General features: G+C 39.1%; 2 protein-coding genes across 2 annotated transcripts; both read right to left on the minus strand.

Annotated features, from left to right (window-relative positions):
* Nucleotides 1-11,868: 11,868 nt before the first annotated feature.
* On the minus strand, nucleotides 11,869-12,318 carry LOC145112694 (uncharacterized). Its single transcript, XM_079048831.1, has one exon. It carries the CDS (start codon nucleotides 12,316-12,318, stop codon nucleotides 11,869-11,871), a length of 450 nt encoding a protein of 149 aa, XP_078904957.1.
* Nucleotides 12,319-12,846: 528 nt separating this feature from the next.
* LOC145112695 (uncharacterized) lies at nucleotides 12,847-13,859 on the minus strand. Its single transcript, XM_079048832.1, has 2 exons — nucleotides 13,474-13,859; nucleotides 12,847-13,351 (listed from the first exon to the last, which is right to left on the minus strand). The coding sequence occupies exons 1-2, from the start codon at nucleotides 13,857-13,859 to the stop codon at nucleotides 12,847-12,849; spliced, it is 891 nt and encodes a 296-aa protein (XP_078904958.1).
* Between the last annotated feature and the right edge of the window lie 3,361 nt (nucleotides 13,860-17,220).

The following is a 17,220-nucleotide window of genomic DNA, read 5'->3' on the forward strand; positions in this document are numbered from 1 at the left end:
GCTCTACTAAACCTCTTGCTAAGCGCAAGTGAAACAAATGATCGGGTAGCCCCCGAGTCAAACAATATTGTAGCTGAAATGTCGTTCACTATGAACGACCCTATACGAAAACATATAACCATGAGAAACAATCAATATCAATAAAGAGATAAGAGGAAAATACATACACGTCGCCACATCAGGAGTCGCTCGCGTCTCCTCTGCTGTCATCTGAAAAGCTCTACTCTTTGCCACAGGCGCCTCACCCCGGCCCTGACGGCCGTCTGTAATCCTCAAAGTGGCAGGGGCAGGTGCTGCCACCTTCCCTGCTGCTGCTAAACTCGGGCACTGGGACTTTTTATGTCCCCTCTGATTGCAATAGAAGCAAATTAGATCAGTTGTTGTGGTGGTGGTAGTAGCTGTACAATCTCTGCTCATATGCCCGGTCCGGCCGCACTTATAGCAACCGGCACTACCTGCCTTGCACGCCCCTGTTGGATTAATGTCTAAGTCCATATCTATAATTGGTAAGACTTGACCCGACCCGGCATGGTCCATTTCGGTTGCATGGCATCATGCATTTGGATAGACTATAATGAGAGAAATAACACTTAAGGTTGGTTAATATATTATAAGTTCTAATATATTAATAAGGTTATTTAATTAGTATTGATCAAGAATTAATTTGGAATTAATTAAGTGATCAAAAGGAGACTAATTAAATATATGGGTTGATTGTGTAAATCATTCATTCTTGTATCTGTGGGCTTGTGATCCAAGATTCCTTATGTTGGACTAAGTCCATGGGGTGACCCATGGATACTCCATGGAGGTTAAAATCCATGGAGCATAAGGAATGGGTAAAGTTATGAGTTACATGGTGTAACCCTAATAGCCACCATATAAAAGAATCTCATGGCTCAAGAAATCGTGCACTAATGTGTGAATATAAGGGCTAGACGATTTCAAGGAGTGTTCCATTTCTCTCAAGTCATTACATGTGCATTTGGTGTTGTGTGAACCATTTGAGGTGTCACACTTGGGGCACTAGGCACTCAAGCTTCATGGAGACAAGCTACATCAAAAAAAGGTATGTATTCTATCCATTTGATTACCCAAGTATCAAGTATTGTATGCTAGATAGGGTAATACCTTGGAAAGTTCATAATTGCATGTATAATAGAGAAAACATAGATCCAAGGTATTTAGGGATGCATGTACACTTAGGAGTGTTAGAATGCGCAAAACCCATCAGTGGTATCAGAGCCAAGGCTTGTTTTCTTGTTATACTTGCAAAATTAGCTGAAAAATCGAATTGTATTAGTTTAAAAGTTATGCTAATTACTTGAAAAAATTTGATGTGAATTATCTTTGTTCATATGAGTTTATTAGATTAATAGAAAAGTTAATTGATTATGTGTTTTCAATCCATTTTAATCTAAGAGTTGATTCTAAAATGTGTTTTTGTAACTTGTCCTCAAGTTATATGAAAAGTCACATTTAAGTTTCATAAAACTCATAAAAAGTTGGCAATGGTTACAAAAATGAAGAGTCTTGTCCTCATTAAATGGTTTTATGACTCCATAACTTGTCCTCAAGTTATGGAGGTTCAAGAGTCACTTCATTAAATGATAAAATGTGTAACCTTAATTAGTTCCATAAGTTACAAAAATAAAGAAAAGTTACATTCTTTTATTAGTTTAAAGTCTTCCATAACTTGTCCTCAAGTTATGGAACTTGAAGAGTTTTTTTTTAATTAAAACTACTTTAAACACATAAGTTATGGAATTAATTAGTTTTGAATATTTTCAAAACTTGCCCTCAAGTTTTGGAATTTGTAAAGTTTTCCCCATGAATACTTTAATTCCAAGTTAGCCCTTAGAATTTTAAAAGTTAAAATTCAACCCTTATACTTTATAGTATTATAAGTTAATAATAAATATATGTATAAGAGCAAGTCAGTCTTACCGTTAGTAGGCCTCATTCACGAAGCCGGTCTATAAGGGGGGTATAAGGTTACTGCCTATAAAATGGCAGTTTAATGGGTGTCCACTCTCACCCACCGCTTCCTTGACTGGTGGAGGGTCGTTAGCCGAACGGGTAGGACAAGGACTATAATTCTCCCTTCATTAAAAGTATTAATGATAAATACTAAGTAACTAAACTTTTTATAAATTCCCAATCTTAGTTACTTAGGAAAATGTGAATAAGGTGCTAATCCATGAAATTACACTTTGCACTTTGTTTAAACCGTTAGTGGAGCGTGTGTGGTTAACCGACACACTAACCTGGATTTAACAAAGTAGGCAAAGGGTAACTTAATATTTATCATAGTATCGGTGGAGCTCGTGTGGTTAACCGGCACATCGATTGAGGGGTAAATATTAAGGGTACCAAGTATATTTGCATGGTTACTTCACACCTTGTTTTGTGATCCTCGGCATCCCAGTCACAAAACCTGAAGGGCACACTCGAGATTGAAACATGCCACTGAAAAGTTCAATGAATCTCAAAAGATCTAGGAGTTTCAAATCCAATTAAAAACCTAATTACATTATTTCGTTTTTCATGGTGGAAATTGGTAAATCGTCATTTACCTACCTTCAACTATTTTATAACTCGGATTACGGCATCCCTCTTCCAGTTATAAATAGGTTGTTGGATCCTAGCCTTAATATTTCATATTGGGTGTTATATTAAGGACGTTAGATCAACTATCTTGAATATCTCCCAAAAGATGTCTAGTTCAGACATCTATGATCTTCCCAAATCTCTTGGAACTTTACTTCCTCCACCTCCTCCAATTATTCTCCCTAACCCACAAGTTCAAGGTCACTCAAGCCCTTATGGCAAGCAAGGTCTATGTGTGATCACATCTTAGAGATGAAGTCACATATTGACAAGCTGGGAGAGTTGGGTGTCAAAGTCTTGAGAAAGTTGGATGTTCAATCACTTTCTAAGTCACATAGTGAGTTCCTTTGGGACTACTAGGAAACAGACTATGACATGAACCTTAATGATCATATCTATTTGCTTGGTGCTGCTGAATCAGCAATGATTTGGAACGATAGTAAAGCAAATTTGATTAGAAGATCAACTTCCCAAAAACTTTATGGACAGTGACAATGGTGACACTGGAAATCCAGAAAAAGCATTCTCTTCCCAATGGAAAGGGATTGGCCATAGTCAACCCGGTTGACCAGATGGTAAGGAGAAAGGCTAAGTCTGAGATAGTCCCATTACCAAAGGGTCCATATGTTTATTTTGCCAAAGGAAGGGGCGTTGATTGCAAAGCTTCCAAGTTTACCTAAGGATGTTAAAGTCAATAAGTCTGACTCTACTTCAGGTAGAGCCCATTATCTATCTCTGTTAAGTTTCTATTCTAAGATCCTCATTACATGATGTGACTGGGTCACATGTTGATGTTTTAAGAATCAAAGAATAGAGAGAGAAAGCTTAAAGGAAGTATATGCTGATTCTGATCGCGTAGGTGGATTTCGATCGCATCAGAATTTTGAAGCTGTTACTTAGGAGTTATGATATATTGCTTAGGAATAGATAACAACAAGTTTTTCCGTATGCATTTGCACTATAAGGATAAGTTTTTTCCGCAAAGTTTTGAAATAAAATAAAAGTTTTTAATTTTATATTTATTTTAAATATCCTTACAAGTGGCATTTGTGAAAAATGGTTGTTTATATGATTCCATTGATAGCAATATTTGAAAAAAAAATGGACTTGATTCTTTCGTTTGTGGTAGTGTCATAATTTACCAAATAAGGAAAGATTCTCATTCCCAAGGCTTCAGTTGGATAGAAACTTGGAATCATGCAAGTTGAATAGTATGATGAAAGAGAACTTTCAAGCATTGGAAAATTAAGACTTGTTCACATGGATGTGTGAGTCAAGTTAAGGACTAAAGGGATCGAGTACACATTCTTGTGCACTGGTCAAGTCCACCACAAAGCTCGTTAAGACTATTCGTCATGATTTACTAAATTTTAGTAAATATGGTTATACTTACAAGTTTAAGTATAATTCTGAAACATTGGAAAAGTCTCAATGTATGGCAGAACGAATGGGAAGAATCAAATTAGGCAGACAGATAAAAGGTTCTCAAATCTGAAAAGATGGGAAAGTACTTTAGTATCATGTTTTGTGATCATCTTAATGATTAAAGAACTACATCATAATTGGTCTTCTAAGGACATCTTAGTGCATTCTTATGACAAAGAAGAGGAGTCATGAATTGTTGAAATGGTTAAATCAAGAAGATGAGTCATACTTCGTTTCAAAACAAGTCTTAGAGTCATACTCCAAGACTATAAGTTGAGTGACATATCTTAAAGAAAGGTTTATAACACTTGTCAAATGTAAGAGTAAAAGTGTCCTACTCTTGTACATTTGAAGTTGGTAAGTTGTGATGTTTTGGATTAAACAAAGACCAACTAAGGCCAATTGTGTGAAGTGTTTGTCTTGATAAAGAATCCGCACTATCTCTTGAATATTTGGCAAGACAGTCTTATATGTCAAGAGGACAGGGGAGTCTTAAAGATCCTAAAAAGAACTTCAAGAACTAATCAAGAATAAAACCTGAGGTTCTTCACTAGCACACGACTTGAGGTTTATAACCTATCGTGTTGACATATTTTGTGCCCATTCCAGTTAAAGTTGGCTTTGCATAGGAGTTCTGAAAGTTCTCAATTGGTTGCATAACAACTTGGAAGCAATGGCAGGCCCTGTACTGCCAGGTGGCAAGAAGTTAAGATTGCATAAGTTCAGTCCATATGAGTTTGGATTTGTCATTATCCTTGTCTTGTGACTATGGTTTTGACGATTCACGTGGATAAGAACACATACACCATAAAATCTAAGGGTCATAAGGTTTCTCTCTGATTCATGAAAATGATGGTGAGGAAACACTTCCACCAAGTAGATTTGAAGCAGATGGCAAAAGGTCTAAACAATTGAGACTATGATTACGGCATCCCTTTTCATAGTTCTGAAATTGTTTAGACACACATGCATGCTATCTAAGGAAAGGTGTATGATTTTGATAAAGTTTTATCAAAGCATCTCGTATCAGAAATCTGAACTTTGGTAAGAAAGTCAATAAAGTATTGATTTCTAGAAGTCCAGCTGATTTCTGAGTACATGTCAAAGCTAGTGGGAGCATAAGTGTTATGCTAATAATCATCATGTTAGTGGGAGCATGATAATTATTGTTAGTGTTGCAAGTTAGCAATGTTAATTATAGAAAACAAAAGTTTCAATTCGTGAGGCTGCAGGGATTGAAAAAGTTGTTTTGCTATAATTAAGGGAGAGGATATACTTCATTTCAGTTCTAAAGGCTTAGATTGAGACCTTAATCATCTTTAGTCAAGAATATATATATGAATTTCATGTTGGATTGGTTCAACTTAAGGAAATTCTATATATTGCGTTCTCAAAATTCGATTATGATTACGGCATCCCTCTTCATAGTCAAATTTTGAAAACATGGCAAATAAAAATATTGTAGCAAAATACTGGTCTAGAATCATGTCTTTATGTGAGACATCATGAATCGTGTACCATTTGCTTTGGGTACAGGATCGATTGCATGTGATATAATATTTGTCATTTCTAAATTTTTCCAAATGCCCAGAGGCATTAAGAAGGGAAAAGGTCTAGAATTGGATATGACTAAAATGATTAAGCAATTGTCGAGGACAATCTGAGGTTTACCAAAGATTGGTTGCTCAGGGACAGTTGGAAGTATAGTGCTAATTTTGGAAGGACCATATTGACATATTCTGAAAAGAGGCATCTCTTATTCAGAAGTGATAGTCAAAATGAGAATATGGAGTTGTCTCCATAGGTGGAAGTTATATGTGTAAGATTAGAAAACTTAATGCAAGAAGCATGTCCAAAGCAATGTACTTTGAATATGAGACTTAGTTTCCATGGAGTTGATCTCCATTGGAATACCTTATAATGACTGTTGACAAGTCTTTGTGAATTTGTACATATTCATTACAGGAGGGTCAGTGCATATAAGTTTAAAATCTAAACAGATTTCGATAAATGATAGGAATTTGAAATTCTCATATTTTTCTATAAGGATTTGGGAGTGTGAAATTAGAATCATTGAAATTATGTTCAATTGGTTTATTTCACAAAGTAAGGATCATAGACAAACATAGAGTGCATACTTGGTGTATGGCAAAGCTATTGTTTAAGAAAAATATAGTGTACATGCTTGGAGCATGGGACAACTAGTGTTTTTAATTCAAGTATAAAGTTAATAAAACCGAAACAATGAATAATGAGTAATCAGTATGGTGATAAATAAAAGTGTTTATTTATATTCATAGGGTTTGATACCATATTTGATTCATTTATTCTTGTGCTTCACTTTGCATGTTTTGACTTCCAGAATAACTAAGTCGCTCTTCCTGAATGATTAAGTTATTCAAACCATCCACAGTCGGTCATATGTTGGAAGTAGATATGAATCAAGACTGTCATGGCTTGGTTTGTAGAGGTCCAAGTTGGTGGACAAAGTGGTGCTACAACACTCATGAGTGCTCAAAAGTTCTGAGTATTGGATTCAACCCGCGCTCATTTGAATCACTTCATGGATTTTATCACGAGTGATCATGAGACGATAATATCTTATATTCTTCAAACCTAGAGATATGAGTTGTTACTATGAGTTGGTTGTACATTGATTGCAGGAAAACGCATTCGGTAACTCGATGTTATAAAGCGTGCCTTTGTGTATGATTCAACAAGTAGTAGAACAAGCCATATGAGTCGAAGTTTATCCATTCCTTTTACCTTCGGGATAAAAGCGATATCTGTGGGCCCCTCGATGATTTAAAGATGATACATGTGAGTGCTTGGCCAAGCCAGGACTGATTTGATTTGTTCAATCAGTCAGTCATCATGAATCGGAAATCAGGAAACAACAGATGGACAGAGAGAATGATTTATAATCCATGTCTCAGTCCATATGATATCTAGAATGGAGGAATATATGATCACTTATCTAATGGACAAGTCATTGACAAAGGTCAGAGTTCATCGACAAGGTCAGAGTTCGACAGAAGCTTTTGAGAGCTACGATTGCTGATCGGTTCCTGAAGTCATACGCAATAATAGTTTTAGATTTATCCAAGTGGGAGACTGTTGGATTAATGTCTAAGTCCATAACTATAATTGGTAAGACTTGACCCGACCCGGCATGGTCCATTTGGGTTGCATGGCATCATGCATTTGGATAGACTATAATGAGAGAAATAACACTTAAGGTTGGTTAATATATTATAAGTTCTAATATATTAATAAGGTTATTTAATTAGTATTGATCAAGAATTAATTTGGAATTAATTAAGTGATCAAAAGGAGACTAATTAAATATATGGGTTGATTGTGTAAATCATTCATTCTTGTATCTGTGGGCTTGTGATCCAAGATTCCTTATGTTGGACTAAGTCCATGGGGTGACCCATGGATACTCCATGGAGGTTAAAATCCATGGAGCATAAGGAATGGGTAAAGTTATGAGTTACATGGTGTAACCCTAATAGCCACCATATAAAAGAATCCCATGGCTCAAGAAATCGTGCACTAATGTGTGAATATAAGGGCTAGACGATTTCAAGGAGTGTTCCATTTCTCTCAAGTCATTCCATGTGCATTTGGTGTTGTGTGAACCATTTGAGGTGTCACACTTGGGGCACTAGGCACTCAAGCTTCATGGAGACAAGCTACATCAAACAAAGGTATGTATTCTATCCATTTGATTACCCAAGTATCAAGTATTGTATGCTAGATAGGGTAATACCTTGGAAAGTTCATAATTACATGTATAATAGAGAAAACATAGATCCAAGGTATTTAGGGTTGCATGTACACTTAGGAGTGTTAGAATGCGCAAAACCCATCAGCCCCATCGTGCAATCTCCCACACTTGCCACACCGACTGTGGCTCTGCTTTCCTCTAGATCTGTGATCTGATACCTTGGGCTTTTTGCCCGAACTCCCTGTGCCAGATGTCGCCTCTGGCTTCCTCTTCTTCTCCATCTCCAAATCTATCTCTCTCTCACGAGCCCTCACAATCATATCATCCAGCGTTTTACAGCTGGACCGGCTCACAAACTGGTGGATATCACTCCGCAACATCTCATGATAAGGGGCCTTCTTCATTTCCTCATCAGCTGCGTACTGAGGAACGAGAAGAGCTCTCTCCCTGAACTTGGCGGTAATCTCCGCCGCTGTCTCTGTAGTCTGGGTGAGATCCTGAAACTCCCTGGCTAACTGCTGCACCTCGATAACCGGTGCAAACTCGGCTCTGAACCTAGTAGTAAAATCAGCCCAAGTCATCGCATCAAGTGCTGTGTCATCCCCGATGACATGCCCAATCTCCTCCCACCAATCTCTTGCCCTGTCCTTCAGAAGACAGGATGCTAGTCTGACATTTTCCCCCTCGGGACATCTGCTGGTGCGGAACGCATTGGCGACATCCGCCAACCACCTGGTACTCGCAGTGGGATCCCGTGCCCCATGGTAGTCTGGAGCTCCACAAGCCCGGAACTCCCAGAAGGTGAGTGTACGCGACCCCATCATGGTCACCACCTCGGCACGGAAGGTGCTCAACCTCTCATCCATCAGCTCCAAAATACCCTCCTTGATCGAACCAAAGATCACAGGAGTCTGCTCAAGTATGATGCGAGTAATCTCTGAAGAGAGAAACTCCCTAGTCTGCTCGTCCAAATGCTCGGCCCCCGAGCCTGTTCCCGATCCCTCCCCGGCACCTGAACTGCCGACTGCTGGTCTAGGGCGTAAAACCACCATTCTGAAAACACATCATAATAAACGTCAGGAACACTGATATATCTCGAGGGATCACTACTACTACAAGTTTCCTGGTCTCATCTCAGCTTTCCTTGGTTCAAGTACGGATCCTCTGCTTTCAGTAGTACGGGCCCATACTACCTTCCACATCTATCCGTACTTTCCTCAAGAACTGCCTTGACTCCACCAAGTCACTTCTACTGCTACTGATCTCTACTACTCTCATCCTAGGCTTACCCTAGGGAAATCTCTGACTCCACCCAATCCAGTCCTCAGCTGCTGAAGGCCTCCTTGTAATGCCAATTAGCCATCACCTGAATACCATCACATGTGACGAGGCTCTGATAATCCTTCGAGTAAAAGACTCGTCCCTACAACGGTTAGACTCAAACAAGAGCTGCGCAAAAGGGCCAAATCCAGCACTATGAGATTATTCAACCCTGATCACATGTGACGTGACGTATTCACCTAATGGCTAACTCCCATCACTCCGAGTCCTACAAAGCACGAAGCAAGCAGCATTCGGACACAGGAAACTACTCAGGTAAATCTATCCTCATAAGGAGAAACTGTACTAGCATACAATGCTAAGCTCATACTATCAGGCATAACCTAAACAGGCTATCCTACTGTTGTCTACTCAATACTAGCATGCAATTCTCAATAAGCTGAAACACATATAACAGGCACACAAGGCATCCTCCTAGATCCTTAGTCCTATTCTAGCATGATGTTCTACTGAAACTGGAACTGATAATTATAACATAAACTTGTATGGGTAATTTGGGAGTACTTACCTGAGCTCGACTGATCGCATGCACCACACCCTTTTCCTTTTCTCAAAACTCTTTTCTTTTTAAGTTTCTTTTTCAAAAATTCTTTCGAAAACATTTTTCTTTTGAAAATCTTTTACCATTTCCTTAGTTTGAGTCCAGTCATACCCGAAAGTGTGCCTGAATCCCTCAAACCAAGGCTCTGATACCAACTTGTAACATCCCAAAATACGACCCAAAAATTTTTGTTTTAATATTACTAAAAATCACATCATCGAATGTCATATGTACTAAGAACCATAGAATGAGCAACTCAAAAGTCAAGTAACGGTGTCAAAACAAATATTGTATCAATCATATCAAAATATCTGAATAAAACTCCCAGGATAAAACTGAAGCGGTGGTGTGTGCCATGCCATCATCCCGAGCTCTTCCCCTTACTAGCGGAAGTACCTGAAACCAAAAACTGAAACTGTAAGCACAAAGCTTAGTGAGCTCCCCCAAACTACCACATACCATACAATAACATATAAAGCAACTACTGGGCCTTGCCCACTGCATCGGACCGAAGTCCGGAAACTGCATCGGACCGAAGTCCGGAACTAACCAGGGCCTTGCCCTCTGCATCGGACCGAAGTCCGGAAACTGCATCGGACCGAAGTCCGAAAACTGCATCGGACCGAAGTCCGGAACTAACCAGGGCCTTGCCCTCTGCATCGGACCGAAGTCCGGAACTGACTGAACATAGCATAGCATAATCATAACTACTAGCATAAACACAGATACTGCATACTGCATCGGACCGAAGCCCGGAACACATAACACAAAGACATGCTTGAATCACAAAGACATCAAGCACACTGAACTACTGCATCGAACCGAAGTCCGGAACTACTGCTAACTAAACGGGTCGGCATTGTGGCCGTAGACCCGTTCCTACTGGAAGGAAACTCACCTCGTAATGCTGGCTGCTGAGATGCTAAATCTGAAACTGTCTGACTGCTGCTCCGGAACTCCCCGGCTACAAATCCCATAAACACTAAATCAGATACCGATAACTACTCTCAGGGTAAAATGACTATTTTACCCCTGGTCAAAGTCAACTTTCAGTTGACCGGACTCGCCGAGTTGGGCCGCCAACTCGCCGAGTCCCTATCATCCTTTCTAATCCTCTACCCGCTTCTACTCGTCGAGTTTGGCAAAGGCTCGATGAGTTCTTCTTCGATACTAACATCTAGTTCATCTTCATCTGACTCGCCGAGTTGTATGAACAACTCGTCGAGTCCTCCTTCATCCTATGAATGAGATCAGCCCTTGACTCGCCGAGTTGTATGAACAACTCGTCGAGTCCCTCCACTACTAGATCTGAGCCTTAACTCACCGAGTCCATTACCTACTCACTGATTCCACCTTAAACTCTCAAATGGGGAAAATCGGGGACTCACGACTCGACTCGTCAAGTCTGAAGAACGATTCGCCGAGTCCCATGCATGTCATTACTAAACAGTCGATTCTGCTCGAATCCAGTGCATTCCATTCATAGATCTAGGCTCCTAGGGCTGGTTTTTCACGTAAAGTTTCTGGGGTAAGATCCTAATTCTTGATAACATGAAAATGTTATAAACCTTAAGTAATTTTTGGGGTAAGATCCCAACGTGTGATAACATGAGAATGTTATTAACCTTAAGTAATCACTGGGGTAGGATCCCAATTCTTGATAACATGAAAATGTTATAAACCTTAAGGATCTCAACTTATGTTCAAAGATAAGAGGGTTGCCAAGCCACTGAATCGTGAAATGATCCCCTTATCCGTATCCCATAGTCAGATATTGTGCGTCCAAGCGAGGTGTATAAACCTTAGTTCGTGTGAAAGAGGTAATTATCTCTTTAAACCTTAGAGGGGATTAAGTACCCTTAAACGTAGGAGAGATGATCAGTCTCTAGCTTGTGTATATGGTAGTTTAGGGGTTACACCACTAAATATAATGAAGTTTCTCAAGTGTTAATATGTTAAGATCTTCGCGTGTCGAGATCCTTATGTTTCAGGATCTTCAACCTTGAGGATCCTTACATTTCAGGATCATTGCTTATGGAGCTCTTTAGTTGTACGTTGTTCTGCATATCAAACGTTACCTAAGGGTGGGCATTAGTCTAGCTAACGCCCCTCCGATGCTTAAGTTAGTAACGTATTCGAGGAGGAAATAAGTAATTATGAAAATTTTAAGGTAAAGAATATGTGTACCTTAGTTTTTTTATGGATTAATCGACCCTACTTACATGTAATATGCTTTGAGGTGTATAACGTTCCAGGATCTTGGTAGAACGTCTCCTTCGAGTGTTGCTAGCCAATATACTCCTTTCCCTACTTTAGCATCTATAAGATACAGTCCTTCCCATTTGGGAGCTAATTTACCTGTACTAGGGTCCTTGGTGTTTTGGAATATTTTTCTTAATACCAAGTCTCTTATTTGAAACCTTCTGACCTTTATGTTATTATTGTAAGCCTTGGTGATTCTCTGTTGATGAGCAGCAATGTGTATTTTGGCAAGATCCCTAAGCTCGTCAACAGTGTCAAGATCATGTGCTAGGATCCTGTCGTTATTCTCTTGGTCTTGCAGCAAGTATCTTGTCGTCAGGATCACTACTTCAGTAGGGATCACTGCTTCTGTCCCAAACACCAAAGAATAGGGGATCTGACCTGTGGCTATTTTGGAAGTAGTCATATCTGCTTACAAGACGAAAGGAAGCTCTTTTGCCCATCTTCCTTTCTTTTTGTCCAGCCTTTTCTTCAAGTTGTTTACTATGATTTTGTTGCTAGATTCTGCTTGACCATTAGCTTGGGATGAACAGGAGTGGACATTATCATTTTGATTCGCCAACTTGTGCAAAAGTCTCTTTTCCTTTTGCTTATGAATTGGGATCCATTGTCGGATATGATTTCAGCCAGGATCCCGAACCTGGTCAAGATATTACGTTTAATAAATGAGACTACCTCTTTGTCTCTTACCTGAACGAAGGCTTCAGCTTCGATCAATTTTGAAAAGTAATAGGTCATCACTAGCATGAAGACTTTTCCTCCTAGGGCCATCGATAATTTTCCCACTATATCCATCCCCCATTTCATGAATGACCATAAAGAGATAATAGGATGTAGAGGCTCTACCGGTTGATGCAGGATGTTACTACCTTTGACAAGCATCACACTTTTGAGCATGTATAAAAGAATCTCTTTTCATGGTTGGCCAGTAGTATCATGTTCTTAGTATCTTGGAGCATAAGGATCTGCCCCCAGTATGATTGCCACAGCTTCCTTCATGTATGTCTTTCAAGACTTCTGCAGCTTCAGGATCTTCCAGACATCTAAGGTACGGACCTACCATATACTTTTTATAGAGTTTACCTTGGATTATCACGAATCTTGAGACTCTTGTTCTGAATGCTCTCTTGCTTTTTTCTTTTGGTGGGATCATGCCATTTTGGAGATACTCCATAATGGGTTGGGTCCATGATTGTGGATCTCTTTGAAGATCATGTTCGTCAAGGCCCCTTTGAGCAGGGATCCGAGAGTCGGGATCTTGAATAGCTACTACGCTTGTCGGTTTTTCAGGATCATCAGATTTGTCGGAGAGTGTTTCTATGGCCGGGGTTATTATATGGGTTATATGTATCTTCATCTCCGGTGGGATCCTAAGGGAGGATCCTAGGTTGACTAATGCGTCTGCTTCTGTGTTTTCTTCTCTGGGAACTTGGGTTAGGCTAAAGTTTTCAAATTCATAAGCTAATTTTTTGAGGATCTCCAGATATAGTGCTAATCTTTCATCTTTCACTACATAAGATCCATTGAAGTGATTGGTTAGTAATAAAGAATCAACAAATACCTGAAGATCCCTGATTTTAAGATCCTTAGCCAATTGTAGTCCCATGGTGAGTGCTTCGTATTCAGCTTCGTGTTGGTAGTGTTGAATTCACAACTGACTGTCTGGGGTAGGATGTCCCCATGTGGCGACTTTAGTATGATCCCTAGCCCTGTTCCTTTTTTATTTGAAGCTCCATCTGCGAATAGTGTCCATTTTCCCATGTGTTCATCTTCTAGGAGTTGCTTGGCTTCCATGTCTACTTCCTTTTGTAAATCATCACAAAAGTCAGCCACAAAGTTTGGTAATGCTTGTGACTTTATTGTGGATCTTGGTTCATATTTGATGTCAAACGTGCTTAACTTCACCGACCGTTTTGTCATCCTTCCCGAAATTTCTGGTTTTCTCATGACATTCTTAATAGGATAATTAGTTTTTACATGTATAGTGTGTGTTTTGAAATAATGTCTTAATTTAGTAGAAGCAGTTACTAAGACAAGAATTAATTTTCCGAGGTGGGAGTATCTGGTTTCAGGATCCAAGAGACTTTTACTTACATAGTAGATAGGATGTTGGTCTCCGTTAAGATCCTTGGACAGGACGGCACTTACTGCGTTTGAGGATACTGAGAGGTAGGGGAGAAGTGGTTCCCCGTCTATGGGCTTTACTAGTAATGGCGCGGAACTCAAGTATTTTTTGAGTTCCTAAAAATCTTTTTCGTGATCTTTAGTCCATTCGAACTTCTTGTTCTTCTTCAAGATGTCGTAGAATGGTTTACATCTTTCTGAGGATCTTGAAATGAACCTGTTGAGTGTCGCTACCCTTCCGGTTAGCCTTTGGATGTCTTTTATTGAAGGTGGAGGTTTCAGTTCGACGATTACTTTAATCTACTCCGGGCTTGCTTCGATTCCTCTCTTGGTTACCATATATCCAAGAAACTTTCCCGACTTCATTCCAAAGTGGCATTTGTGTGGATTCAACTTCATATTATATTCGTCTAGGATGTCAAATGCTTCTTTAAGATCCCTAAGATGATCTTCAGCTTTCATTGACATCACCACCATGTCATCAATATAGACTTCCATGGTGTCCCCCAGCTTGTCTTTAAACGTCCAATTCACCAATCTTTGATATGTCGCACCTGCATTTTTAAGACCAAAAGGCATTGCAGTGTAACAATATAAACCTGTTGGCGTTATGAATGATGTATCTTCTTGGTCGGATGGTTTGTGACATCCCCATTTTCACAGCCAGAAAAGACCGATTTTATTTATGCTTTGTTTAAAAATCAGAGTAACATTTTAAATAAAAGTGTTGCGGAATTTGTTCCCAAAATAAAATATGATAAAGATTTATCAAAGCATTTTCGTAGAAATGTATTTCATTAAAAACCTCGGGATGTCATGTTCGATACAGATCAAAAGCATAAACAGTACAATATAAGCCTTACTACATTTATTCATATCTACAGGCCTATATCCGTAATCTCTCATCCCAAACATCATATCTATGCTCGTGCGCCACTACCTGTAATACAAGAAACTGAGTGGGTCAGGCTTGGGAGCCTGGTGAGCACATAGGGTTTTCAACCCACAATAAATAAGTTTATTAATTTCATCAACCAACAATAACCCGATTACCCGTTCCCGTTATCCTCACATTACGTCCCTAAAACACCTATCATAAGGGACCTAGACTAAGAATCAACATCGGGATGCACACTACTGCCAAGGGGTTTCCTCAGCAATAAATGTCCTAAAGGCAACCATGAGGGGGATGGAGTACACCGGTGAACACATCGTTCACAAACACCCACAGGTTGCGAGCCTGCTAGCGTTCCACTGGACTGTCTAGAAGAGTCTGTGGTCGTCATCCATACTCCGCTAGATGACAGAATCAACAACAACAACATCGAGGCCTCTCATCATTTTATCACACATTGTCTAGTACATCTACCCATGTTTTACCCCAACATTTTTGTAGCTATAAAATACATATACAGTTTAAATCATTTAAAACATGTATAAAAATCGTTCATCCAACATAGATAACAAGTATACAGATAATATGCACACATAGCACGTAATTTATATAAAATACTTCATATCTATGTGTAAGATGAAAGTAACTATGCACTCACTTGTTAAGGTGGTGACTCAGTACTCGGACAGCGCTTCGTTACCTCAAAACAATTTTTCCCTTGACAAAACAAGGGGGCTTTAGCTAGGAGCCGAGCTCTGCAGGGGCAGAACTTCGTCGCTGAATCTTTCTAAGAAAGATTCGTGCAGCGCTTCAGCGCTCACCTTACTATACTAAAACTACATAAAGAGAGATCGAATCACGAGGGACCGAAATGCTCGGGGGATAAGAACAGAAAGACTCTTGAATCAAGAGAATGGTGCAAGAAATATGAGAGCTAGAGGCTCTTATTTATACTAATTGAATTTTCAAAAACTACCCTCCATAATTACTTAATGACCTTATAGTTATATAAACAACTAAACACCCCTTTATAATACTATTTTAAATAGATTTAACGATATTTGTACTAAACTAATGTCGAAAGAACTCAACATTAGTCTTATAATGACCGCATCGTCGATACCTTTCTAATGATATATACATATGTATATATATGTGTACATATATATGATTTATACTTTATTTTAATACGTAAATATGTTATTATAATTTGTAACTCGTTCATACGAACTCCGTTTTTGATGTTATTTATATCCACGCGTAGGTGGAGACGTACTCTACAAGTTTCGTTTAGACTCCGTCGGCTAATTTTGACTTTATATTTAAAGTTATATTTTTAACAGGCCGGGACAGGATTGGTCCGTTAAAATCTCATAACTTCTTCATCCGATGTCCATTTTCTTCTGTCTTTTTATCATTACGCTACTAATAATGAGATCTTCGATTCTCGTTTAGGTTGTGTTGGCTAAAAACCGCTCGATCTAATACTCGAACTTCGGGCTGTACACCGCTAAGCCGAAACTTTGAAAAATCATAACTTCCTCATACGAAGTCAGATTTGGGCGTTCTTTTTATGGACGCTCTCGGTTTAACATATTTTACGACTTTCGTTTAGATGGCTAAGGCTAAAAGTCGCTCTATCGTAAATTCACTATTTACGCTTCCCGGTGTCGCGCCGGTTCCGTCGTGAAACTTCGACGGGTCATAACTTCTTCGTTATAACTCGGATTTCAGCGTTCTTTATATCCCCGGAATCCTTGTTTCGACCACTACAAATTTATGTAAAGATATCGGGCTTATCTCACACTTTAATTTTGACGCTTATTTTTATTCTTTATTTATTACACATTTATAAATAAGTAATAAGCATATAAATTTACATAATTCACATAATACTCAAATATTTCATTTTTATTATCTCAAAAAGTGTTACAATAGTTGACCTAGACTATTAAATCGTCTAAAAATGCTTACCCCGAAACGTGGGCGTTACAATTCTCTCCCCCTTAGGATGATTCCGTCCCGGAATCATGCATCCGCAAACAGATGTGGGTAGCGACTCATCATGTCACTCTCTGTTTCCCAAGTGAGATTCGGCCCATTCGAATGATTCCACCGGACTAGCACTAAGTCGACCATCTTGCGTCGTAACTTCTTAGTCTTACGGTCAATAATTGCCTTGGGCTCTTCGATTAGCCTCTTATTCTCATCCATTCTTAACTCTGAGATTGGAATTATGTCGGGAACTTCTCCCGTGAATTTCCTCAAATAACACACATGGAAGGTGTT

The sequence above is a fragment of the Lactuca virosa genome, chromosome 5 (genome assembly GCF_052849685.1).
Source record: "Lactuca virosa cultivar CGN04683 chromosome 5, Lactuca_virosa_CGN04683_v6, whole genome shotgun sequence".
NCBI lineage: Eukaryota > Viridiplantae > Streptophyta > Magnoliopsida > Asterales > Asteraceae > Lactuca > Lactuca virosa.

What these genes read in the sequence shown, in the direction of transcription:
- LOC145112694 (XM_079048831.1), bottom strand. Translation starts at nt 12,318, where the DNA reads ATGACTACTTCCAAAATAGCCACAGGTCAGATCCCCTATTCTTTGGTG.
- LOC145112695 (XM_079048832.1), bottom strand. Translation starts at nt 13,859, where the DNA reads ATGAGAAAACCAGAAATTTCGGGAAGGATGACAAAACGGTCGGTGAAG. An exon ending in TTAAAATCAGGGATCTTCAG is followed by an intron (nt 13,352 to 13,473) that starts GTATTTGTTGAT and finishes TGAAAACTTTAG; the next exon opens with CCTAACCCAAGTTCCCAGAG.